Below are 24,984 nucleotides of genomic sequence, written 5' to 3' on the forward strand. Positions count from 1 at the left end.
CGTTCCACGCCACGAAGTTGAACTCTTCTCCAGGTTGAGGGACTGACTACCTTATATCCCCATGGTTGATGGACCGGTTTTGTCATCTTCATTTCACTACTACACTTGCTGCCTCTGTATCTGAGCCAACAAGCTTGCTGCGTCGGCAAAACAACGACAGTAGTGAAATTAAGACACATGTGCAACATCTGGGTATCTTTATTGTAGACATTTCGCCATCCAGTGGCTTTATCAATACAAATTCTAGGACATAACTTGAAGACAGTAGAACTATATACAGAAGATGAGGTAATCAGTCCCTCAACGACAGTAGTAAACTTCTCCCTTAAGGAAGGACGTACCTAAATTATTTGGGATCTGTGGTAGATCCTTAACACTCAATTCCTTTACCCATAAATAATTTTAAAATTTAAAACACAGATAAATACAGTATGTTTGCAAGTAGATTACTGATGATTAAGACACATGTGCATTGGTTGGATAGCTTTATTGTTGAAGGGTATCGCCTACACGGTAGACTTCTTCAGTCACATACAGAGGCAGCAAGTGTAGTTATGACTGTACAAATCTGCTAATCTTTCGTTAACTTAATTAAAATATTTGTAGAAAGGAGGTAAACTCTTTTAACCTGGACTAGTTTTGTTTGATTTTTGACTAGAAAAGATGAATTTACAAAGGCTCCACTGATTGCAATTATTGTGGTTGAAGAAGTTAATTGTATGTCTGGATAATATAACTGATCTCGTATGTAGAGAGAATATATCTATGTTGTTTTGTGTGGAGTGAGTTGCATAGTTTTGTGCTGTCGGAGAGACTTCATCAAAGTGACAAACATTAATACTGTTTGAGATATTTCGATTGAAGATAATTGGTGTCTTATGGTTGGAGAAGATCTTTACAGTAGCAGTATTTCTTAAACTTGTGTTTGAGGCAGTGGCTTTGAGTGCTATGTTTGTTGGTCCTCAGTGGTTCTCCTACTACTGTGAAGTTCTGCTGGTTCTTCCTCACCATGGCCTCCAGCAGGGCTCCACCTGGAGTAACAATGATTCAAAGTTTATTCTCTATAAGGATTACAATGCTGAGTTTACAGAAATTTGGTTATAGAAGTTATAGAATATGGAGTTATCCTTGTTTAAATATTAGTTTAGGTTATAATTTAGTTAGGTTTGGTTAGAGTAGGTTAGAATGCATTAGAATAATTTTAGTTGATTATAATTGGTTAAATTATATGGCAAAAACTAATATTATGCTAATTTAAGTTAGATTTGGTAAGTTTGAGTTTGGATAAGTTGGTTAGGCTAGGTTCCGTTAAGTTAGATTATGTTAGGCTAATTGTCTATAGGATTGGAGAAGAATTATGTCTTTGCTCTGAAGAGATTATTTAAGATGTGTGTATCCCTATTATTGCAGATTGCATTGTATGTACACCAGTAAATGGGGAAGTATTCATTTTATTCCTAGTTCTAGGAGGGCACACAGTGGCCAGAGAGTTCCTTTATTTTTATTTATTCATTTTTTTAAACAGAATGTGTGAGGGCACAGCGCCATCTGTGGTCAAAAACTGCTGCGTGTTAACTACTGCGCAGAAATCAGTACCACTGAGTGTTGGAGGTAGCGCAAGTTATTTACGTGACTCAGATCGATTACGTGTACACGGAAAGTACACATGAAGCAAGTAGAAATGAGGCAAGAACACATGAAACAAGAACACATGAAACAAGAACACATGAAGCAAGAACACATGAAGCAAGAACAAATGAAGCAAGAACATGAACAAGACCACAAGAAGCAAGCATATCTAAACCAAGCAGACATGAAGCTACACCCTTGAAGCAAGTACCCACGAAGCAAGGACCAGTGAAGCAAGCAAACAACAGACAAGCACCCAGAAATAAAGCACCCTCTAAGCAAGCACCAGGAAAAAACAAGCCCCCAAAAAGCGTTCTGCCAAGAAGCTAGCACTGTCACGAACCAAGTTAATACCTATAATTTATAGTACAAATATTTCACAGAAAAGCGTATATCAGGAATTTTGGTAAACATGACTGTGTTATGAGAGGAAGTAGGCCTCCATCACTGCCATGCAGCTGTGAGAGAAGCAGTGCCCTGAGAGGAAGTAGGCCTCCATCACTGTCATGCAGTGTTCAGTGGTCAGTCGTCACGTGAGGTCACAGACCCTGAGCTGCTTTGGGGATTAGCGTGGACGGTTACAAAGCATGGCTTGCTTCTGCAGTGTTTTAAAAACTGAGGTTGGAGAGTTGAAGGAGGAGGTTGCTTCTCCAGGAGGAGATTAGGAGGCTGAAGGTCCACCTCAATGGGCCTGGGAGAGAGTGTGAGGTGGTTGGAGATGTGGGGAATGAGGCTTCTAGCAGTGAGGTGCAGTCTGTCTCTCACTGTGAGGAGGCTGTAGGTGGGGAGGTAGCAACGGCTACCAGCAGTGAGGTGCAGCCCAGCACCTGCTACAAGTGGCGAGTTGTTCACAGTAATGGGAGGCGCATCAGAGTAAGGAAAGTTAAGAGTGAAGATCTGAAGGTAGGAAATCGCTTCTCTGTTCTCCAGGATGAATGTACTTCAGTGGCCAGTGAAGGTAAGGGTACTACTGCCCCTGCTAATGAAGGTAAGCGCATTCTTGTGGTTGGTGACTCTCAGGTAAGATATGTTGACCGTGCTTTTTGTAATAGGAATAAGAAGATGAGAGATAGAGTGTGCTTCCCTGGAGCTGGTGTTGGGGACATTGTCAACAGACTGGATAATATCATGTCAGGTAATGGGAACAAGCCCATTATCTGTCTCAGTGCTGGTGGAAATGATATTGGGAAGGGTAGGAGAGAAGAGCTGCTAGATAAGTACAGGTCAGCTATAGATTTCATTAAGTCTAAGGGAGGGATCCCAATCATATGTAGCATCTTGCCTAGAAGGGGAGTAGGAAATGAATGGTTGTCTAGGGCAATTGGTGTAAATTGCTGGCTAGACAGATACTGCAAGGAACTTGCAATCCCATTCATTGACAACTGGAACAACTTTTATGGCAAACATGATATGTATGCAAGGGATGGGGTTCATCTCTCTGGGGCAGGGGTGGTAGCACTTGCAGACTCGATTGAGAAGGCCATTGGTGAAATGCCTATGATTTTAAACTGATGGAAGATAGAGGTATGGGTGTGTGTGAGAAACAAGCAGGTTGCAACACTAGGGTTGGAAACAGTAAATGTATAAAAGGCATTCAGCATGAAGTTATAAATAAAGACAATAGAACAGGTCAGCAAACAAAGGGGGACAGCAGAGGGCAGCAAGGGACTAGCTCCCTTAAGGTTTACTATACTAATAGCAGGAGTGTTAGAAATAAGATAGATGAGCTAAGATTAATTGCAAGTGCAGGAAACATAGATATTATTGCTATAACAGAGACCTGGCTCAATCTGAAAGATAGAGAGATGCCCTCTGAATGTCACATACAAGGCTATAAATTATTCCACACTGACAGGGTCAACAGGAAAGGTGGTGGAGTAGCGATGTATGTCAGAGACAATTTAAATTGTTGTGTTAGACAAGATATTAAATTAGAAGCGTCAGCCACTGAATCTGTTTGGTTACAGCTTCTCGAGGGCCGAGAAAAACTAATTTTGGGTGTGATTTACAGGGCCCCAAATCTTGATAGGGAGTGCAGTAAACTTCTATGGGACGAAATTCGTAAGGCATCTACATACGAAAATGTTGTGCTAATGGGAGATTTCAACTATAGACAGATTGACTGGAGCAATTTGACAGGAAATTTAGAGTCGGGTGACTTTCTTGATACGATCCAGGATTGTTTTTTAAAACAGTTTGTGACAGAGCCAACTAGGGGAAATAACCTCCTTGACTTGGTTCTTGCCAGTAGGGAAACACTAATTAATAATCTTGAGGTTAATGATGAGCTTGGGGAGAGTGATCACAAATCACTCAGTTTTAACATATCATGGAATTCCCCTAATAATGGCAATCAAGTCTCCGTCCCTGACTTTCGCTTGGCTGATTTCATAGGACTGAAAAATTACTTAGGTGGGCTGAACTGGAATGACCTGACTAGGGGTCAGGTAGGTGGTGATGGTTGCCGATATGATGCTTTCCAGGGCATAGTTCTAGCTGCTCAGTCAAATTATGTTCCAAATAGGGAAATCAGATCAAACAAAAATGATCCTAAATGGATGAACAATAGATTAAAATATCTGATTGGTCAAAAGAGAGGCATATATAGGCAAATCAAAAGAGGAGAGGGGCAATTAAGAAATCGATATATTCAGTTAAAGAGAGAAATAAAAAAGGGAATTAGAAAAGCAAAAAGAGATTATGAGGTTAAAGTTGCAAGAGAATCGAAGACTAACCCAAAAGGATTCTTTCAGGTATACAGAAGTAAGATCAGGGACAAGATAGGCCCACTCAAAAGTTCCTCGGGTCAGCTCACTGACAGTGATAAGGAAATGTGTAGAATTTTTAACACATACTTCCTCTCAGTTTTTACACAGGAGGATACCAGCGATATTCCAGTAATGATAAATTATGTAGAACAGGACGATAATAAACTGTGCACTATTAGGGTCACAAGTGACATGGTCCTTAGGCAAATAGATAAATTAAAACCTAACAAATCCCCAGGCCCTGATGAACTGTATGCAAGGGTTCTAAAGGAATGTAAAGAGGAGCTTAGCACACCTTTGGCTAATCTTTTCAACATATCACTACAAACTGGCATGGTGCCAGATAAGTGGAAAATGGCAAATGTGATACCTATTTTCAAAACAGGTGACAGGTCCTTAGCTTCGAACTATAGACCAATAAGCCTAACCTCCATAGTGGGAAAATTTATGGAATCAATAATTGCCGAGGCAGTTCGTAGCCACCTTGAAAAGCATAAATTAATCAACGAATCTCAGCATGGTTTTACAAAGGGGCGTTCCTGCCTTACGAATTTATTAACTTTTTTCACTAAGGTATTTGAGGAGGTAGATCATGGTAATGAATATGATATTGTGTATATGGACTTCAGTAAGGCTTTTGACAGGGTCCCACATCAGAGACTATTGAGGAAAATTAAAGCACATGGAATAGGAGGAGAAATTTTTTCCTGGATAGAGGCATGGTTGACAAATAGGCAGCAGAGATTTGCATAAATGGGGAGAAATCAGAGTGGGGAAGCGTCACGAGCGGTGTTCCACAGGGGTCAGTGTTGGGCCCCCTGCTGTTCACAATCTACATAAACGACATAGATGAGGGCATAAAGAGCGACATCGGCAAGTTTGCCGATGACACCAAAATAGGCCGTCGAATTCATTCTGACGAGGACATTCGAGCACTCCAGGAAGATTTGAATAGACTGATGCAGTGGTCGGAGAAGTGGCAGATGCAGTTTAATATAGACAAATGCAAAGTTCTAAATGTTGGACAGGACAATAACCATGCCACATATAAACTAAATAATGTAGATCTTAATATTACGGATTGCGAAAAAGATTTAGGAGTTCTGGTTAGCAGTAATCTGAAACCAAGTATGAGAGGAAGTAGGTCTCCATCACTGTCATGCAGCTGTGAGAGAGGCAGTGCTATGAGAGGAAGTAGGTCTCCATCACTGTCATGCAGCTGTGAGAGAGGCAGTGCTATGAGAGGAAGTAGGCCTCCATCACTGTCACGCAGCTGTGAGAGAAGCAGTGCCCTGAGAGGAAGTAGGCCTCCATCACTGTCATGCAGCTGTGAGAGAAGCAGTGCCCTGAGAGGAAGTAGGCCTCCATCACTGTCATGCAGCTGTGAGAGAAGCAGTGCCCTGAGAGGAAGTAGGTCTCCATCACTGTCATGCAGCTGTGAGAGAGGCAGTGCCCTTAGAGGAAGTAGGCCTCCATCACTGTCACGCAGCTGTGAGAGAGGCAGTGCCCTTAGAGGAAGTAGGCCTCCATCACTGCCATGCAGCTGTGAGAGAGGCAGTGCCCTTAGAGGAAGTAGGCCTCCATCACTGTCATGCAGCTGTGAGAGAGGCAGTGCCATGAGAGGAAGTAGGTCTCCATCACTGTCATGCAGCTGTGAGAGAGGCAGTGCCCTGAGAGGAAGTAGGCCTCCATCACTGTCATGCAGCTGTGAGAGAGGCAGTGCCCTGAGAGGAAGTAGGCCTCCATCACTGTCATGCAGCTGTGAGAGAGGCAGTGCCCTGAGAGGAAGTAGGCCTCCATCACTGTCATGCAGCTGTGAGACAAGCAGTGCCCTGAGAGGAAGTAGGCCTCCATCACTGTCATGCAGCTGTGAGACAGGCAGTGCCCTGAGAGGAAGTAGGCCTCCATCACTGCCATGCAGCTGTGAGAGAGGCAGTGCCCTGAGAGGAAGTAGGCCTCCATCACTGTCATGCAGCTGTGAGAGAAGCAGTGCCCTGAGAGGAAGTAGGCCTCCATCACTGCCATGCAGCTGTGAGAGAGGCAGTGCCCTGAGAGGAAGTAGGCCTCCATCACTGTCATGCAGCTGTGAGAGAAGCAGTGCCCTGAGAGGAAGTAGGCCTCCATCACTGCCATGCAGCTGTGAGAGAGGCAGTGCCCTGAGAGGAAGTAGGTCTCCATCACTGTCATGCAGCTGTGAGAGAAGCAGTGCCCTGAGAGGAAGTAGGCCTCCATCACTGTCATGCAGCTGTGAGAGAGGCAGTGCCCTGAGAGGAAGTAGGCCTCCATCACTGCCATGCAGCTGTGAGAGAGGCAGTGCCCTGAGAGGAAGTAGGCCTCCATCACTGCCATGCAGCTGTGAGAGAGGCAGTGCCCTGAGAGGAAGTAGGTCTCCATCACTGTCATGCAGCTGTGAGAGAAGCAGTGCCCTGAGAGGAAGTAGGCCTCCATCACTGCCATGCAGCTGTGAGAGAGGCAGTGCCCTGAGAGGAAGTATGCCTCCATCACTGTCATGCAGCTGTGAGAGAAGCAGTGCCCTGAGAGGAAGTAGGCCTCCATCACTGTCATGCAGCTGTGAGAGAAGCAGTGCCCTGAGAGGAAGTAGGCCTCCATCACTGTCATGCAGCTGTGAGAGAAGCAGTGCCCTGAGAGGAAGTAGGCCACCATCACTGTCATGCAGCTGTGAGAGAACCAGTGCCCTGAGAGGAAGTAGGTCTCCATCACTGTCATGCAGCTGTGAGAGAGGCAGTGCCCTGAGAGGAAGTAGGCCTCCATCACTGTCATGCAGCTGTGAGAGAGGCAGTGCCCTGAGAGGAAGTAGGCCTCCATCACTGTCATGCAGCTGTGAGAGAAGCAGTGCCCTGAGAGGAAGTAGGCCTCCATCACTGTCATGCAGCTGTGAGAGAAGCAGTGCCCTGAGAGGAAGTAGGCCTCCATCACTGTCATGCAGCTGTGAGAGAAGCAGTGCCCTGAGAGGAAGTAGGCCACCATCACTGTCATGCAGCTGTGAGAGAAGCAGTGCCCTGAGAGGAAGTAGGCCTCCATCACTGTCATGCAGCTGTGAGAGAGGCAGTGCCCTGAGAGGAAGTAGGCCTCCATCACTGTCATGTAGCTGTGAGAGAAGCAGTGCCCTGAGAGGAAGTAGGCCTCCATCACTGTCATGCAGCTGTGAGACAGGCAGTGCCCTGAGAGGAAGTAGGCCTCCATCACTGTCATGCAGCTGTGAGACAGGCAGTGCCCTGAGAGGAAGTAGGCCTCCATCACTGTCATGCAGCTGTGAGACAGGCAGTGCCCTGAGAGGAAGTAGGCCTCCATCACTGTCATGCAGCTGTGAGACAGGCAGTGCCCTGAGAGGAAGTAGGCCTCCATCACTGTCATGCAGCTGTGAGAGAAGCAGTGCCCTGAGAGGAAGTAGGCCTCCATCACTGTCATGCAGCTGTGAGACAGGCAGTGCCCTGAGAGGAAGTAGGCCTCCATCACTGTCATGCAGCTGTGAGACAGGCAGTGCCCTGAGAGGAAGTAGGCCTCCATCACTGTCATGCAGCTGTGAGACAGGCAGTGCCCTGAGAGGAAGTAGGCCTCCATCACTGTCATGCAGCTGTGAGACAGGCAGTGCCCTGAGAGGAAGTAGGCCTCCATCACTGTCATGCAGCTGTGAGAGAAGCAGTGCCCTCTTCTTATATTATTATCTTCCTATTATCACCCAGGAAACTAGCACCCATGAAGTTATTACCTAGGAAACTAGGACCCATGAAGTTATTACCTAGGAAACTAGCACCCTTGAAGTTATCACCTAGGAAACTAGCACCTATGAAGTTATCTCCTAGGAAACTAGCACCCGTGAAGTTATTACCTAGGAAACTAGCACCCATGAAGTTATTACCTAGGAAACTAGCACCCGTGAAGTTATTACCTAGGAAGCTAGCACACGTGAAGTTATTACCTAGGAAACTAGCACCCATGAAGTCATCACTTAGGAAACTAGCACCCATGAAGTTATCACTTAGGAAACTAGCACCCATGAAGTTATCACCTAGGAAACTAGCACCCATGAAGTTATCACTTAGGAAACTAGCACCCGTGAAGTTATCACCTAGGAAACTAGCACCCATGAAGTTATCACCTAGGAAACTAGCACCCATGAAGTTATCACCTAGGAAACTAGCACCCATGAAGTTATCACCTAGGAAACTAGCACCCATGAAGCCAGTACTAGCAAAGTTATCACCTAGGAAACTAGCACCCGTGAAGTTATCACCTAGGAAACTAGCACCCATGAAGTTATCACCTAGGAAACTAGCACCCATGAAGTTATCACCTAGGAAACTAGCACCCATGAAGTTATCACCTAGGAAACTAGCACCCATGAAGTTATTTCCTAGGAAACTAGCACCCATGAAGTTATCACCTAGGAAACTAGCACCCATGAAGTTATTACCTAGGAAACTAGCACCCGTGAAGTTATCACCTAGGAAACTAGCACCCATGAAGTTATTACCTAGGAAACTAGCACCCATGAAGTTATTACCTAGGAAACTAGCACCCATGAAGTTATTACCTAGGAAACTAGCACCCGTGAAGTTTTCACCTACGAAACTAGCACCCATGAAGTTATTACCTAGGAAACTAGCACTCGTGAAGTTATCACCTAGAAAACTAGCACCCGTGAAGTTATCACCTAGAAAACTAGCATCCATGAAGCCAGGCAGCATCTACTAAGCTAGTACTCACCTGGTTGGGTCTGGAACTCTATAATGTAAGTAGCCACCTTATGCTTCTCATATTGTGATTGCGTGGAGTTGCTGGGAAGCACCAGGCGAGCACTCATAACCTACAATATAAAACAATCAATCTAGAATAGTTGGAACAAAATCTCTGATAAGCACAAAATAGTTACTCATCCTTCATTCTGAAGTCTTTGCTCTTCAGTGAAGGAGAGAGGGAGGCTGCTTCCATACATTGTGTTCATTTTAAGAGACCATTTTCACTCGCTATGAGTACCTTGTTTTGCCTGAGAATGAGTCAGTCCGCTACCCATCTTCACTCACGTGTGTTCAATAGATTTTTTTTTTAATTCGCGTGCTCAGGCTAAAGCGTTTTTTCTTAATAAACATTTAGTTGAAATTTCTTGTTGAGAAGAGAAAGTTACGTTGATCTCTTCAGTCTTGAGAGCTTGTGCTCTCTCTCCATCTTTCTCTCTTATTGCTGTCATGCAGCTGACAGTAAGTCAGGAGCTTTCTTAGTACTGTCATGCAGCTGACAGTCAGTTGGGAGCTTTCTTAATACTGTCATTCAGCTGACAGTAAGTCAGGAGCTTTCTTAGTACTGTCATGCAGCTGACAGTAAGTCAGGAGCTTTCTTAGTACTGTCATGCAGCTGACAGTAAGTCAGGAGCTTTCTTAGTACTGTCATGCAGCTGACAGTAAGTCAGGAGCTTTCTTATTACTGTCATGCAACTGACAGTAAGTCAGGAGCTTTCTTAGTACTGTCATGCAGCTGACAGTAAGTCAGGAGCTTTCTTATTACTGTCATGCAACTGACAGTAAGTCAGGAGCTTTCTTAGTACTGTCATGCAGCTGACAGTAAGTCAGGAGCTTTCTTAGTGCTGTCATACAGCTGACAGTCAGTCGGGAGCTGGTTCATTTATCTTGTCAGATTATGCGCTATCCTAAGTACACTGATTTTTATTTTTAATTTTAAGTGTCAATGCATTTTTTTTAATTTTGGGCTATAATAGAAATAACAACAATAATAATAGCAATAATAACAATAATAATAATAATAATAATAATAATAATAATAATAATAATAATAATAATAATAATAATAATAATAATCTTTATTTCTACAAGTACGTGATACAACTTATACAAACCATAACTGGCATCAGTGACATACTCTGTACAAAATCCCTGGTTATGCTGAGGATTTCGGCAGCTTAGGTTAATCTTGTCTCCCAGGATGCGATCCACACCAGTCGGCTAACACCCAGGTACCTACGTACAACTAGGTGAACAGGAACAATAGGTATAAGGAAACACCCCCAGTGTTCCCACCGTACCGTGTTTTATATTTTATGTGTTCTAACCCTCATATTTTATTTGTTGATTTTTCTTATTACACTAAGAAGAGACAGTTCACTGTGCTGACTTATTTTTTTTTATTTTATTATTTATTTGACCATTTACATCTATTGTGCAGATCTGGCTGTGCCTTAAGTCACACCTGCCAGGTATCAGTTCCCCTGCACTCTCACCACCACTGAAAGATGGAACAGGTACACCTACACATCCGTGAAGACCTATTCCATCTTTCGGTAAGTCATTCTCAGGGCTTATGATAGACTGTGTTGGTCCTTTAGTGAGAACTAAGTCGGGAAACCAGCAGCCCTTAAGGCAGCCTTTAAGGGCTGCAACGACTCACTATTCCGAAGCATTTCCTATGAGAAACATTAATTCCCGTCCCATAATACGAAGAGTGGCTGGTCTATCATGAGAAATTTTGTCCGATCAAGGATTCGGCTTTCCTCCTAAAAATCTTCTGAGTATATATATACTACTTTACAGCGACCCAGTAGTATATATAAAGTATATGTAGTATATGTAAAGTAGTATATATACGCTATTATCGGCAATTTTATTATTTAATATATCACATATTTTCCACAGTTATATAGGAAACAAGCATCGACACCATGCCTAACCCTTCTAGGGTAGGGTAGGTGCCTGAACCCGAGCCTTTAGCTCATAAGACTGTCATTCCCATTAGTTCCCTTGGGGCGGGGATGGCAGACCAGAGAGGCCTAGCTTGTGGCTAGGCCTGGGGACAGTTGGTCCCAAAGATGAGGAGGTACTTGTGCCTCCTCCCATGGGAGACTTCGGTCTCAGACACTCCCTAAAGAGGGAGCCAAGGCCGGGCCACCACTTGGAAAAGGCCCGGGCCGGGAGAATACCGGCGAATCTTTAATAATAATAATAATAAGGAAACAAGCTACATAGGATAAAAACAGCTGTGGCCTGGTGGTTAAACCTCTCGCTTCACACTCGGAGGGCCCGGGTTCGATTCCCGGCAGGCGGAAACATTTCCACGCGTTTCCTTACACCTGTTGTCCTGTTCACCTAGCAGCAAATAGGTACCTGGATGTTAGTCGACTGGTGTGGGTCGCATCCTGGGGGACAAGATTAAGGACCACAATGGAAATAAGTTAGACAGTCTTCGATGAAGCACTGACTTTCTTGGGTTATCCTGGGTGGCTAACCCTCCGGGGTTAAAAATCCGAACGAAATCTTATCTCTTTGGCACGAAACATAAACTGAGAAGGGTAAATAATTTTAATGTTCAATGTAATGGGGAGCCCATCACTTTGGTTTCATCAGTAAAATATTTGGGAATCCCCTTTGACCCATGCATGTCAGGAGAATTGATAGGGAACAGTGTAGTAAAGAAAGCGAATGCCAGACTGAAGTTCCTGTATAGACAAGCACAGTGTCTACCTACTGAGGCTCGCAGGACCCTATGTCTAGCCCTTATACAATGCCATATGGATTACGCTTGCTCTTCTTGGTACTCTGCCTTGACAAAAAAACTGAAAGATAGACTGCAAATCACCCAGAACAAAATCGTAAGATTCATCCTGGGGCTGGGACCAAGAGAACATGAAGGCCAGGATGAATTACAGCAGTTGGATATGCTGAATGTTGAAGACAGAGTAAAACAACTGAAGCTAAATCATGTTTATAAAATTGCTCACAAACAATGTCCAGAATATCTTGCTGTCAATTTTGTCAAGGTTGGGAACCAAAGCAATCATAGTACTAGGGGGAGAGAGCACAACTTTGTAGTACCCACAGTCAGTGGCCAGGCTTCAAACACCTTTTATTGTACAGCAATAAAGGAATGGAACAGACTGCCTGCACATGTCAAAGCCAGTCATAGCATGAACCAGTTCAAGAAGAGTGCCAAAAGGTGTCTGATGAATGTAGCTACAGAAAGGGAGGAGAATGATTTTCTATTTTTTAGCTAACATACGTGTAAATTTTACCTTATCCCTAGTAATGACCCTCGTATTGTAGATAGTCTTAATGACCTTGGTGTAGTAGATAGCCTCTTTAGTATGATAATAAGATGTTATCTTCATTGTAGAATAATAAGAAAATATTATAACCTTTATATTATAATAATAAGGTAAAAGGACCCCAATGGAAATAAGTCACTCTGACTTTTTTGGGTTATCCTAGGTTCTCTACACATATGCTGCTATGTATGATAATTCTATGTAACTGTATTTGTGTATACCTGAATAAACTTACTTACTTACTTACTTAATCTTATCTTATAATAGTGAGGAGTGGCCGTCGCGAACCATACTGTAGTGTACCAAGATATTACGTTCTCTCTGATACACTAACATTACAGAAAATGTGGTTACGACTAGGAGTTACTATTTATAACTAGGAGTTACCGTAATTACACGTTACCATAACTAGGAGTTACCATAACTAGGGGTTACCATAACTAGGGGCTACCATAACTAGGGGTTACCATAACTAGGAGTTACCATAACTCGGAGTTACCATAACTAGAAGTTACCGTAACTAGGAGTTACCATAACTAGGAGTTACCATAACTAGGGGTTACCATAACTAGGGGTTACCATAACTCGGAGTTACCATAACTAGGAGTTACCATAACTCGGAGTTACCATAACTAGGGGTTACCATAACTAGGAGTTACCATAACTCGGAGTTACCATAACTCGGAGTTACCATAACTCGGAGTTACCATAACTCGGAGTTACCATAACTCGGAGTTACCATAACTAGGAGTTACCATAACTCGGAGTTACCATAACTCGGAGTTACCATAACTCGGAGTTACCATAACTAGGAGTTACAATAACTAGGAGTTACCATAACTCGGAGTTACCATAACTAGGAGTTACCATAACTCGGAGTTACCATAACTAGGAGTTACCATAACTCGGAGTTACCATAAATAGGAGTTACCATAACTAGGAGTTACCATAACTCGGAGTTACCATAACTAGGGGTTACCATAACTCGGAGTTACCATAACTCGGAGTTACCATAACTCGGAGTTACCATAACTGAGTTACTATAACTAGGAGTTACCATAACTAGGAGTTACCATAACTCGGAGTTACCATAACTAGGGGTTATCATAACTAGGAGTTACCATAACTCGGAGTTACCATAACTAGGAGTTACCATAACTCGGAGTTACCATAACTCTGAGTTACCATAACTCGAAGTTACCATAACTCGGAGTTACCATAACTAGGAGTTACCATAACTCGGAGTTACCATAACTCGGAGTTACCATAACTCGGAGTTACCATAACTAGGAGTTACCATAACTCGGAGTTACCATAACTCGGAGTTACCATAACTAGGAGTTACCATAACTCGGAGTTACCATAACTAGGAGTTACCATAAATCGGAGTTACCATAACTCGGAGTTACCATAACTAGTAGTTACCATAACTCGGAGTTACCATAACTAGGGGTTACCATAACTCGGAGTTACCATAACTCGGAGTTACCATAACTCGGAGTTACCATAACTAGTAGTTACCATAACTCGGAGTTACCATAACTAGGGGTTACCATAACTCGGAGTTACCATAACTCGGAGTTACCATAACTCGGAGTTACCATAACTATGAGTTACTATAACTAGGAGTTACCATAACTAGGAGTTACCATAACTATGAGTTACCATAACTATGAGTTACCATAACTATGAGTTACCATAACTATGAGTTACTATAACTAGGAGTTACCATAACTAGGAGTTACCATAACTATGAGTTACTATAACTAGGAGTTACCATAACTATGAGTTACCATAACTATGAGTTACCATAGCTAGGAGTTACCATAACTATGAGTTACTATAACTAGGAGTTACCATAACTATGAGTTACCATAACTATGAGTTACCATAACTATGAGTTACCATAGCTAGGAGTTACCATAACTATGAGTTACTATAACTAGGAGTTACCATAACTATGAGTTACCATAACTATGAGTTACCATAGCTAGGAGTTACCATAACTATGAGTTACTATAACTAGGAGTTACCATAACTATGAGTTACCATAAATATGAGTTACCATAGCTAGGAGTTACCATAACTATGAGTTACTATAACTAGGAGTTACCATAACTATGAGTTACTATAACTAGGAGTTACCATAACTAGGAGTTGTAATAATGTTGGTAGAATTACCGACAATATGTAAAGTAAAAGGACACAAGTGCAACTAATGTGATATTTTTATTGTGGCAACGTTTCGCTCTCCAGGAACTTGACAAAGCTTGATAAAGTTCCTGGAGAGCGAAACGTTGCCACAATAAAAATGTCACATTAGTTGCACTTGTGTCCTTTTACTTAACTAGGAGTTACTATAACTAGGAGTTACCCTAACTAGGAGTTAATATAACTAGGAGTTTCCCTAACTAGGAGTTAATGTAACTAGGAGTTACCCTAACTAGGAGTTAATATAACTAGGAGTTACCCTAACTAGGAGTTAATATAACTAGGAGTTACCCTAACTAGGAGTTAATATAACTAGGAGTTACCCTAACTAGGAGTTAATACAACTAGGAGTTACCCTAACTAGGAGTTAATACAACTAGGAGTTACCCTAACTAGGAGTTAATACAACTAGGAGTTACGTATAGAACAACACACAAATAACGTCAATCGCTTATAAAAAAATAAAAAAAAACATTACCATAACTCATATATATATATATATATATATATATATATATATATATATATATATATATATATATATATATATATATATATATATATATATACATATATATACATGTATATATATATTGGGGGGATGAAAGAACATATTTATAACACAATTTGAGCAATACGAAATTCGATTGTGTGTTGTTTTATTAGTACAGACTAATTTTTTGTTTTGGCGCACCGGTGGAAACACTAGGCTTGGCTTCCCTACACTTGCTGTCCCTGTTTACCTAGCAACAAGTAGGTACCTGGGCGTTAGTCACCTAACACATGCTGTCACAATTCACCTAGCAACAAGTAGGTACCTGGGTGTTATATTCTTACACTTGCTGTCACTGTTCACGTAGCATGCAAGTAGGTACCTGGGTGCTAGGTGACTGGTGTGGGTGGGATCCTGAGGTACAAGATTGAAGGACTACAATGAAAACACGACAGATAATCCTCTATGAAGCATCAACTATCTTGGGTTATCCTGGGTGACTTACCCTCTGGGGTAAAAAATCCGAGCAAACTCTTATCTTATTCTAGCAAGGGTACATGTACAAGGTATACAGACCATAGCTGACATCAGTGACATACTACTGTACAGAAAGCCCCTTGTTAAGCAGAGCATTTCCCGCAGATTAGGTCAGTTTTGTCCCAGGATGCGACCCACACCAGTCGACTAGCATCCAGGTACCTATTTTACTGATGGGTGAACAGGGACAGCAGGTGTCTTAAGGAAACACGTCCTAATGTTATCCAGCCAAAGCGGGAATTCGATCCCCAGACCTCAGTATGTAAGGTAAGTGTGCTACCGATCAAGCTACGGGACACTAAACGTTTCGGTCCTGGGACCATGATCACTTCTAACATACAGAGGTTAGAAAGATAATATATATAGCGGAAGAGTGAGGTGTGAGTCACACATGGTGACCTGATAATTAATATGTCAGTGTTCGCTGAGGAATTTAAACCGGTAAAAAAACTTGAATAATAGTTCCTGTATGATAATTTGCGTATCTTTTTCTGATTCTGTTTAAATCTTCAATTCTATTATTGAACTAGATTATAATTTTTTGGCCACACTCTGCACTATTCCAACAGCGCGCATCAAGACACAGAGATCTGGGGTTACACAATACGAGTATAATTTTCTGATACTAGAACTCATGTTTCCGACAAGTGGAAGACCCAAATATTAACTTTGACAACAGTAATAATAATGTCCTTAGAAAATAATTAAATATTATTGTCTCCATAAGTAAGAATTACAAAGAATCTCTCTGGGAAAGAATTTTGTTTTAATACAGGCATAAGAAACTTAATTAAGTATACCTTGATTAAGTATACCTTGATTAAGTATACCTTGATTAAGTATACCTTGATTAAGTATACCTTGATTAAGTATACCTTAATTAAGTATACCTTGATTAAGTATACCTTGATTAAGTATACCTTGATTAAGTATACCTTGATTAAGTATACCTTGATTAAGTATACCTTAATTAAGTATAACTTAAGTATATAATACAAACTAGTTAATGGAAGAGCCATATACATATTTTGTATTTTTATATTTAAAATCATGGATTTTTTTTTAATCTCATTGACTTGATATGATGATGCAATCCGGATTTTTTTGTTCGAAATTTTTCACGTTAATCCCCGAGATTATGAACTAAAGTGAGATCTTCTGTATTCAACTCAGCATCCTAGTCTAGACACACGAGACGAAGACAAGCACAATATCCCTATTTTTCTGTTTGACTGGAGAGGTCAGGGAGGCAGATTTGTAATAATTTTGTTATGGATGAGAACATTAGGTAAAATAGGTACCTGGGGGTTAGTCGACTGGTGTGGGTGGCATCCTGGGGGACAAGATTGAGGACCCCAATGGAAATTAGACAGTCGTCGATGACGCACTGACTTCTTTGGGTTATCCTGGACGGCTAACCCTCCAGGGTTAAAAATCCGAACGAAATCTTATCTTATCTGTCAGCTATGGTCTGTATACCTTGTATATGTACTTACAGAAATAGGTTATTATTGTTATTATTATTATTATTTATAATCAACAATGAATTAATGACTGGGTACATTCCCCACTAACCTTATCCATTCTCAAGGTTACACAGTCTGAGAACGGCTGAAGAAGTATGTTAATATCTTGAGTAGCTGCTTCTGCTGCTGCAATGACTGCAGGATCCACTATACTTACTCCAACAGATATCTCGCAGGCGCAGAAAAATTCATTAACATTCACATCGGAGCAGATCCGGGTGTCAGGGACCTCCTCAAACAAGCTCTGACCTCTTCCAGGGACCTTGGCTCTGTAGGGAAGACGAGTGCGTATTAAGACGTAAGTATATCTTGTGTCTTAAGACGTAACTATATCTTGTGTCTTAAGACGTAACTATATCTTATGTTTTAAGACGTAACTATATCTTGTGTCTTAAGACGTAACTATATCTTATGTCTTAAGACGTAACTATATCTTGTGTCTTAAGACGTAACTATATCTTGTGTCTTAAGACGTAACTATATCTTGTGTCTTAAGACGTAACTATATCTTGTGTCTTAAGACGTAACTATATCTTGTGTCTTAAGACGTAACTATATCTTGTGTCTTAAGACGTAACTATATCTTGTGTCTTAAGACGTAACTATATCTTATGTCTTAAGACGTAACTATATCTTGTGTCTTAAGACGTAACTATATCTTGTGTCTTAAGACGTAACTATATCTTGTGTCTTAAGACGTAACTATATCTTGTGTCTTAAGACGTAACTATATCTTGTGTCTTAAGACGTAACTATATCTTATGTCTTAAGACGTAACTATATCTTGTGTCTTAAGACGTAACTATATCTTATGTCTTAAGACGTAACTATATCTTGTGTCTTAAGACGTAACTATATCTTGTGTCTTAAGACGTAACTATATCTTGTGTCTTAAGACGTAACTATATCTTGTGTCTTAAGACGTAACTATATCTTATGTCTTAAGACGTAACTATATCTTATGTCTTAAGACGTAACTATATCTTATGTCTTAAGACGTAACTATATCTTATGTCTTAAGACGTAACTATATCTTATGTCTTAAGACGTAACTATATCTTATGTCTTAAGACGTAACTATATCTTGTGTCTTAAGACGTAACTATATCTTGTGTCTTAAGACGTAACTATATCTTGTGTCTTAAGACGTAACTATATCTTGTGTCTTAAGACGTAACTATATCTTATGTCTTAAGACGTAACTATATCTTATGTCTTAAGACGTAACTATATCTTATGTCTTAAGACGTAACTATATCTTATGTCTTAAGACGTAACTATATCTTATGTCTTAAGACGTAACTATATCTTATGTCTTAAGACGTAACTATATCTTATGTCTTAAGACGTAACTATATCTTATGTCTTAAGACGTAACTATATCTTGTGTCTTAAGACGTAACTATATCTTGTGTCTTAAGACGTAACTATATCTTGTGTCTTAAGACGTAACTATATCTTGTGTCTTAAGACGTAACTATATCTTGTGTCTTAAGACGTAACTATATCTTGTGTCTTAAGACGTAACTATATCTTGTGTCTTAAGACGTAACTATATCTTGTGTCTTAAGACGTAACTATATCTTGTGTCTTAAGACGTAACTATATCTTGTGTCTTAAGACGTAACTATATCTTGTGTCTTAAGACGTAACTATATCTTGTGTCTTAAGACGTAACTATATCTTGTGTCTTAAGACGTAACTATATCTTGTGTCTTAAGACGTAACTATATCTTGTGTCTTAAGACGTAACTATATCTTGTGTCTTAAGACGTAACTATATCTTGTGTCTTAAGACGTAACTATATCTTATGTCTTAAGACGTAACTATATCTTGTGTCTTAAGACGTAACTATATCTTGTGTCTTAAGACGTAACTATATCTTATGTCTTAAGACGTAACTATATCTTGTGTCTTAAGATGTAACTATATCTTGTGTCTTAAGACGTAACTATATCTTGTGTCTTAAGACGTAACTATATCTTGTGTCTTAAGACGTAACTATATCTTATGTCTTAAGACGTAACTATATCTTGTGTCTTAAGACGTAACTATATCTTGTGTCTTAAGACGTAACTATATCTTGTGTCTTAAGACGTAACTATATCTTGTGTCTTAAGACGTAACTATATCTTGTGTCTTAAGACGTAACTATATCTTGTGTCTTAAGACGTAACTATATCTTGTGTCTTAAGACGTAACTATATCTTGTGTCTTAAGACGTAACTATATCTTGTGTCTTAAGACGTAACTATATCTTGTGTCTTAAGACGTAACTATATCTTGTGTCTTAAGACGTAACTATATCTTGTGTCTTAAGACGTAACTATATCTTGTGTCTTAAGACGTAACTATATCTTGTGTCTTAAGACGTAACTATATCTTGTGTCTTAAGACGTAACTATATCTTGTGTCTTAAGACGTAACTATATCTTGTGTCTTAAGACGTAACTATATCTTGTGTCTTAAGACGTAACTATGTCTTTCATCTTATGTAACTGTGCTCTCTTCTTTGTTAAAATAATGTAGCTAAAATGACATAGATGCAACTAATGTGATATTTTGTGGCAACGTTTCTCCTGGAGAGCGAAACGTTACTACAATAATATGTCACATTAGTAACATCTGTGTCCTTTTATCTAACATTCTGTAAGTAATTCTACCATTATTACTAAGAAAATATAGCGTATGTGCTGTTTAACATTCACCAGATGTCTACACTAAGTTACATTATACTCACACTCTCTACATTATACTCACACTCTCTACATTATACTCACACTCTCTACATTATACACACACTCTCTACATTATACTCACACTCTCTACATTATACTCACACTCTCTACATTATACACACACTCTCTACATTATACTCACACTCTCTACATTATACTCACACTCTCTACATTATACACACACTCTCTACATTATACTCACACTCTCTACATTATACTCACACTCTCTACATTATACTCACACTCTCTACATTATACTCACACTCTCTACATTATACACACACTCTCTACATTATACACACACTCTCTACATTATACACACACTCTCCACATTATACACACACTCTCTACATTATACACACACCCTCTACATTATACTCACACTCTCTACATTATACTCACACTCTCTACATTATACACACACTCTCTACATTATACACACACTCTCTACATTATACTCACACTCTCTACATTATACTCACACTCTCTACATTATACTCACACTCTCTACATTATACTCACACTCTCTACATTATACTCACACTCTCTACATTATACTCACACTCTCTACATTATACACACACTCTCTACATTATACACACACTCTATACATTATACACACACACTCTACATTATACACACTATACATTATACACACACTCTACATTATACACACACTCTCTACATTATACTCACACTATCTACATTATACACACACTCTACATTATACACACACTCTCTACATTATACACACACCCTCTACATTATACACACACTCTCTACATTATACACACACTCTCTACATTATACACACACTCTCTACATTATACACACACTCTCTACATTATACACACACTCTCTACATTATACACACACTCTCTACATTATACACACACTCTCTACATTATACTCACACTCTACATTATACACACACTCTACATTATACACACACTCTCTACATTATACACACTCTACATTATACACACACTCTCTACATTATATACACACTCTACATTATACACACACTCTCTACATTATACACACACTCTCTACATTATACACACTCTACATTATACACACACTCTCTACATTATACACACTCTACATTATACACACACTCTACATTATACACACACTCTACATTATACACACACTCTCTACATTATACACACACTCTACATTATACACACTCTACATTATACACACACTCTCTACATTATACACACACTCTCTACATTATACACACACTCTACATTATACACACACTCTCTACATTATACATACACTCTCTACATTATACACACACTCTCTACATTATACACACACTCTCTACATTATACACACACTGTCATGTGGGTTTTCGAAACGTGGAAGGGGTAAGAATACTCACGTAGGCTGGTAGTACGTATAATATAACGGAAGGTATGGGGAAGCACCAACAGCCGACCTGCCTCTCTCTGCTGGCTAACTACGAGTGACTCATAGTGCCTACGGGTGAGGGTGATTTGAAATCCTGCTATGGTCAGCAGCAATATGAATACAGTCAGTGATTCACGCAGAGACGGTTGGTAGTGAGTCATCTACTGGTACACTGGTTACTGGTAACTGGTTACTAGGAACTGGTACTACTACTGAGAGCTCGGCGACGCTAACGTATGTCGTCCCGACATACAACTAATACAAACTTAGAGACGGTAGGTGTACGGCTTGGGCTGATTCTATACAATGTCAAAGTACACAACAATTGAACATTATAACATACATAAGTAGAATATTGGAATGGAAGCTTACATAATTGAAACTGTAATAAAACTGTAATGCAATACAAGGTATAATATAGCACAACTCATCGAATGAAACTCAACATTGGGATTACACAATAGAAGTGATAAAAAAAAAATTTGATCGATCGATCTGTATTCATGTGATCTACGGATTCTGAGGAAGGAATATATACAAAGAAAGAAGTGTTTAACAGAAAGGCAGATTCGGTGCACTCAAATCTAGACTGTTAACTCTCAGAATTCGGAGAGAACGTGAACACACAAAAAAATTCTTGAATACTGATAAGTTGATACTTAATTATTCATCTATACAGGTTATTTACATTTAACCCCAACTCTGCTAGGGTGAGATTGACATATGCAGAATGGGTGTCATCTCTGGGAGGATCAAACTCTGTTGCACTGGCTAACTCATGCTGTGTTTGAGGCAAATCTGAATTGGAAGTAACAAATGATACTTGAGGATTTCTCAATACCTGTCGTGTACGTAGGGAATAACGACATTCAGGTTGATCGTCTGACTGAGTATCAGAGGTAGAGAGTACAGGATCAGGAGGATTGTCAGAGTCTGTCACATTAGTCTGGGTTGGAACATCATTATCATCACATACTAACTTCATATGATCTAAATGCGATTCTTTATACTGACCAGTACTAATTTCTCTAACCTTATACTTATTACCAGTGATATGTTCAACTACTCGATAAGGACCAACAAACTTTTGATCAAGCTTTGGCATTGCAGACGTTTTGTTAAAGTTAGTCAGCATAACTCTCGAACCTACTTTGATTTTGGATGGCTTTGCTCGAGTGTTTGCGACTCTTGTAAATTCTGCTGTTGATTTATGAAGTGTTTCACGGATTCTTCTAAAAACACTTTGAGCTAAGCTGGTACGAGTTGCTATGAAATCATCAGGGTTGTAATTTGGTTTCGGATTAGAATATAGCAACTCATAAGGCAAACGTTTATCTACACCATACAATGCATAATGTGGAGTGTCACCTATAGAAACATTGTAAGCAGAATATATAGCACACTGCACATCAGGTATAACTTCATCCCAAGTTTCACTGTTGGGATTGATAATGGCTCTCAAGACATCAAGTACTTTCTTATTGGTACGTTCCTCTAACTCATTGCTATCAGGATGATGAGGAACAATGGTGGATTTAGAGATCTTGTACAAGGTGCACAAATTTTCAAGAATCTCATTACAGAATTCACCTCGATGACTCACTACCAACTGTCTCTGCGTGAATCACTGACTGTATTCATATTGCTGCTGACCATAGCAGGATTTCAAACACCCCCTCGCACTGTAGACACTTGTGAGTCAGTCTAGATAGGGAGCAGAGAGAGGCAGGTCGACTGTTGGTGCTTCCCCATACCTTCCGTTATATTATACATACTACCAGCCTACGTGAGTATTCTTACCCCATCCACGTATCGAAAACCCACATGATAACACTACATTATGCACACACTCTATACATTATACACACACTCTACATTATACACACACTCTACATTATGCACACACTCTACATTATATACACGCTCTACATTATAAACACACTCTACATTATACACACACTCTACATTATACACACACTCTACATTATATACACGCTCTACATTATACACACACTCTACATTATACACACACTCTACATTATACACACACTCTACATTATACACACACTCTACATTATACACACACTCTATACATTATACACACACTCTACATTATATACACGCTCTACATTATACACACACTCTACATTATACACACACTCTACATTATACACACACTCTACATTATACACACACTCTACATTATACACACACTACATTATACACACTATACATTATACACACACTCTACATTATACACACACTCTACATTATACACACACTACATTATACACACTATACATTATACACACACTCTACATTATACACACACTCTACATTATACACACACTCTACATTATACACACACTACATTATACACACTATACATTATACACACACTACATTATACACACTATACATTATACACACACTCTACATTATACACACACTCTACATTATACACACACTCTACATTATACACACACTACATTATACACACTATACATTATACACACTCTACATTATACACACACTACATAGTTTTGCTTCACATAAAAATAAATATCACATTACCCTGGCTGGAAGAATTTAAAATAATTGTCACATTCCAAAAAGTAACTATAGAGGATATTTCAGTTGTTTCTGGATCATCATTAAGTCACAACTGTTGTTGTGTTCTTGTGAGTTGTGCTTGACATTTTGCCAAACTTGTTATGTAGAAATAACAAAATAAGAATCTGATTACATGAAGGTATTCACCTCAAGCAACGTGACTTATTGTGATTCTGTCTCTTAGGAAGGGAAGCTTAACTAGTATGAGAAATATCCAGCTTCTCATCTCTCCTGCAGCTGAATAACGCTCACTGGTTTATCACATAAGGTTGAGTAAATTAACAACGTTAAACTTGAGAAATGTGTGGTAGGAGAACAGGCACTCACAATACCGTGATTGGAACAATGTATAGGACAGAGGATCTTATGACGATGTTTCGGTCAGACTTGTACCATTTACGAGTTACAATGTGATTTGTAAATGGTCCAAGTCGAGCTGAAACGTCGTCATAAGCCTCTCCTACGTGCGGGTTATGTATAAATATATGGATGGTTTTTACAAAAGTTTCACTACGTACATCTCACTTGGATTTTTCTGCCTGAAGACTTTATAATGTCATTGAGCAATTCAGAGATAAGCTAGAATAAAATATTTAGCGATGATCGTGAACCGGGACGTAGACTGTGAACCGGGGCATAGACTGTGAACAGAGGCGTAGACTGTGAACCGGGGCGTACACTGTGAACCGGGGCATAGACTGGGAGAAAAAGGAAGAAAATTTATGAATATATTAAAAAAAAAATAGGCCATTAAAAATCTGTCAGGAGACGGAAATGTTGTATGCCTAGCCATGCTAGGTGTTCTAGTGGTACACTCTGTAATTATTATTTTACTACATGTAAACCACACAATAACCAAATTCTGTAAACTAAGCATTGTAATCCTTATAGAGAATAAACTTTGAATTTGAATTTGAATTTGTACCTGTCTGTGAAATCCTCGTATGCTAGACTGTGAAGACTGTTGCTGCTATATTC

At 39.9% G+C, this 24,984-nt stretch overlaps 1 protein-coding gene across 1 annotated transcript in view; it reads right to left on the minus strand.

Moving 5' to 3' along the window:
• Positions 1 to 202: 202 nt before the first annotated feature.
• LOC128690499 (uncharacterized) overlaps positions 203 to 24,984 on the minus strand; it is a 65,310-nt gene continuing 40,528 nt past the window's right edge. Inside the window, exons 7-9 of the mRNA XM_070089783.1 lie at positions 17,285 to 17,504; positions 9,126 to 9,225; positions 203 to 1,031 (exon numbers count right to left, since the gene is read on the minus strand). Of these exons, the coding sequence (XP_069945884.1) occupies positions 877 to 1,031; positions 9,126 to 9,225; positions 17,285 to 17,504 (475 nt within the window). The 3' untranslated portion in view covers positions 203 to 876. The remainder of the gene's footprint in view (positions 1,032 to 9,125; positions 9,226 to 17,284; positions 17,505 to 24,984) is intronic.

This window comes from Cherax quadricarinatus, chromosome 29, assembly GCF_038502225.1.
Source record: "Cherax quadricarinatus isolate ZL_2023a chromosome 29, ASM3850222v1, whole genome shotgun sequence".
Lineage (NCBI taxonomy): Eukaryota > Metazoa > Arthropoda > Malacostraca > Decapoda > Parastacidae > Cherax > Cherax quadricarinatus.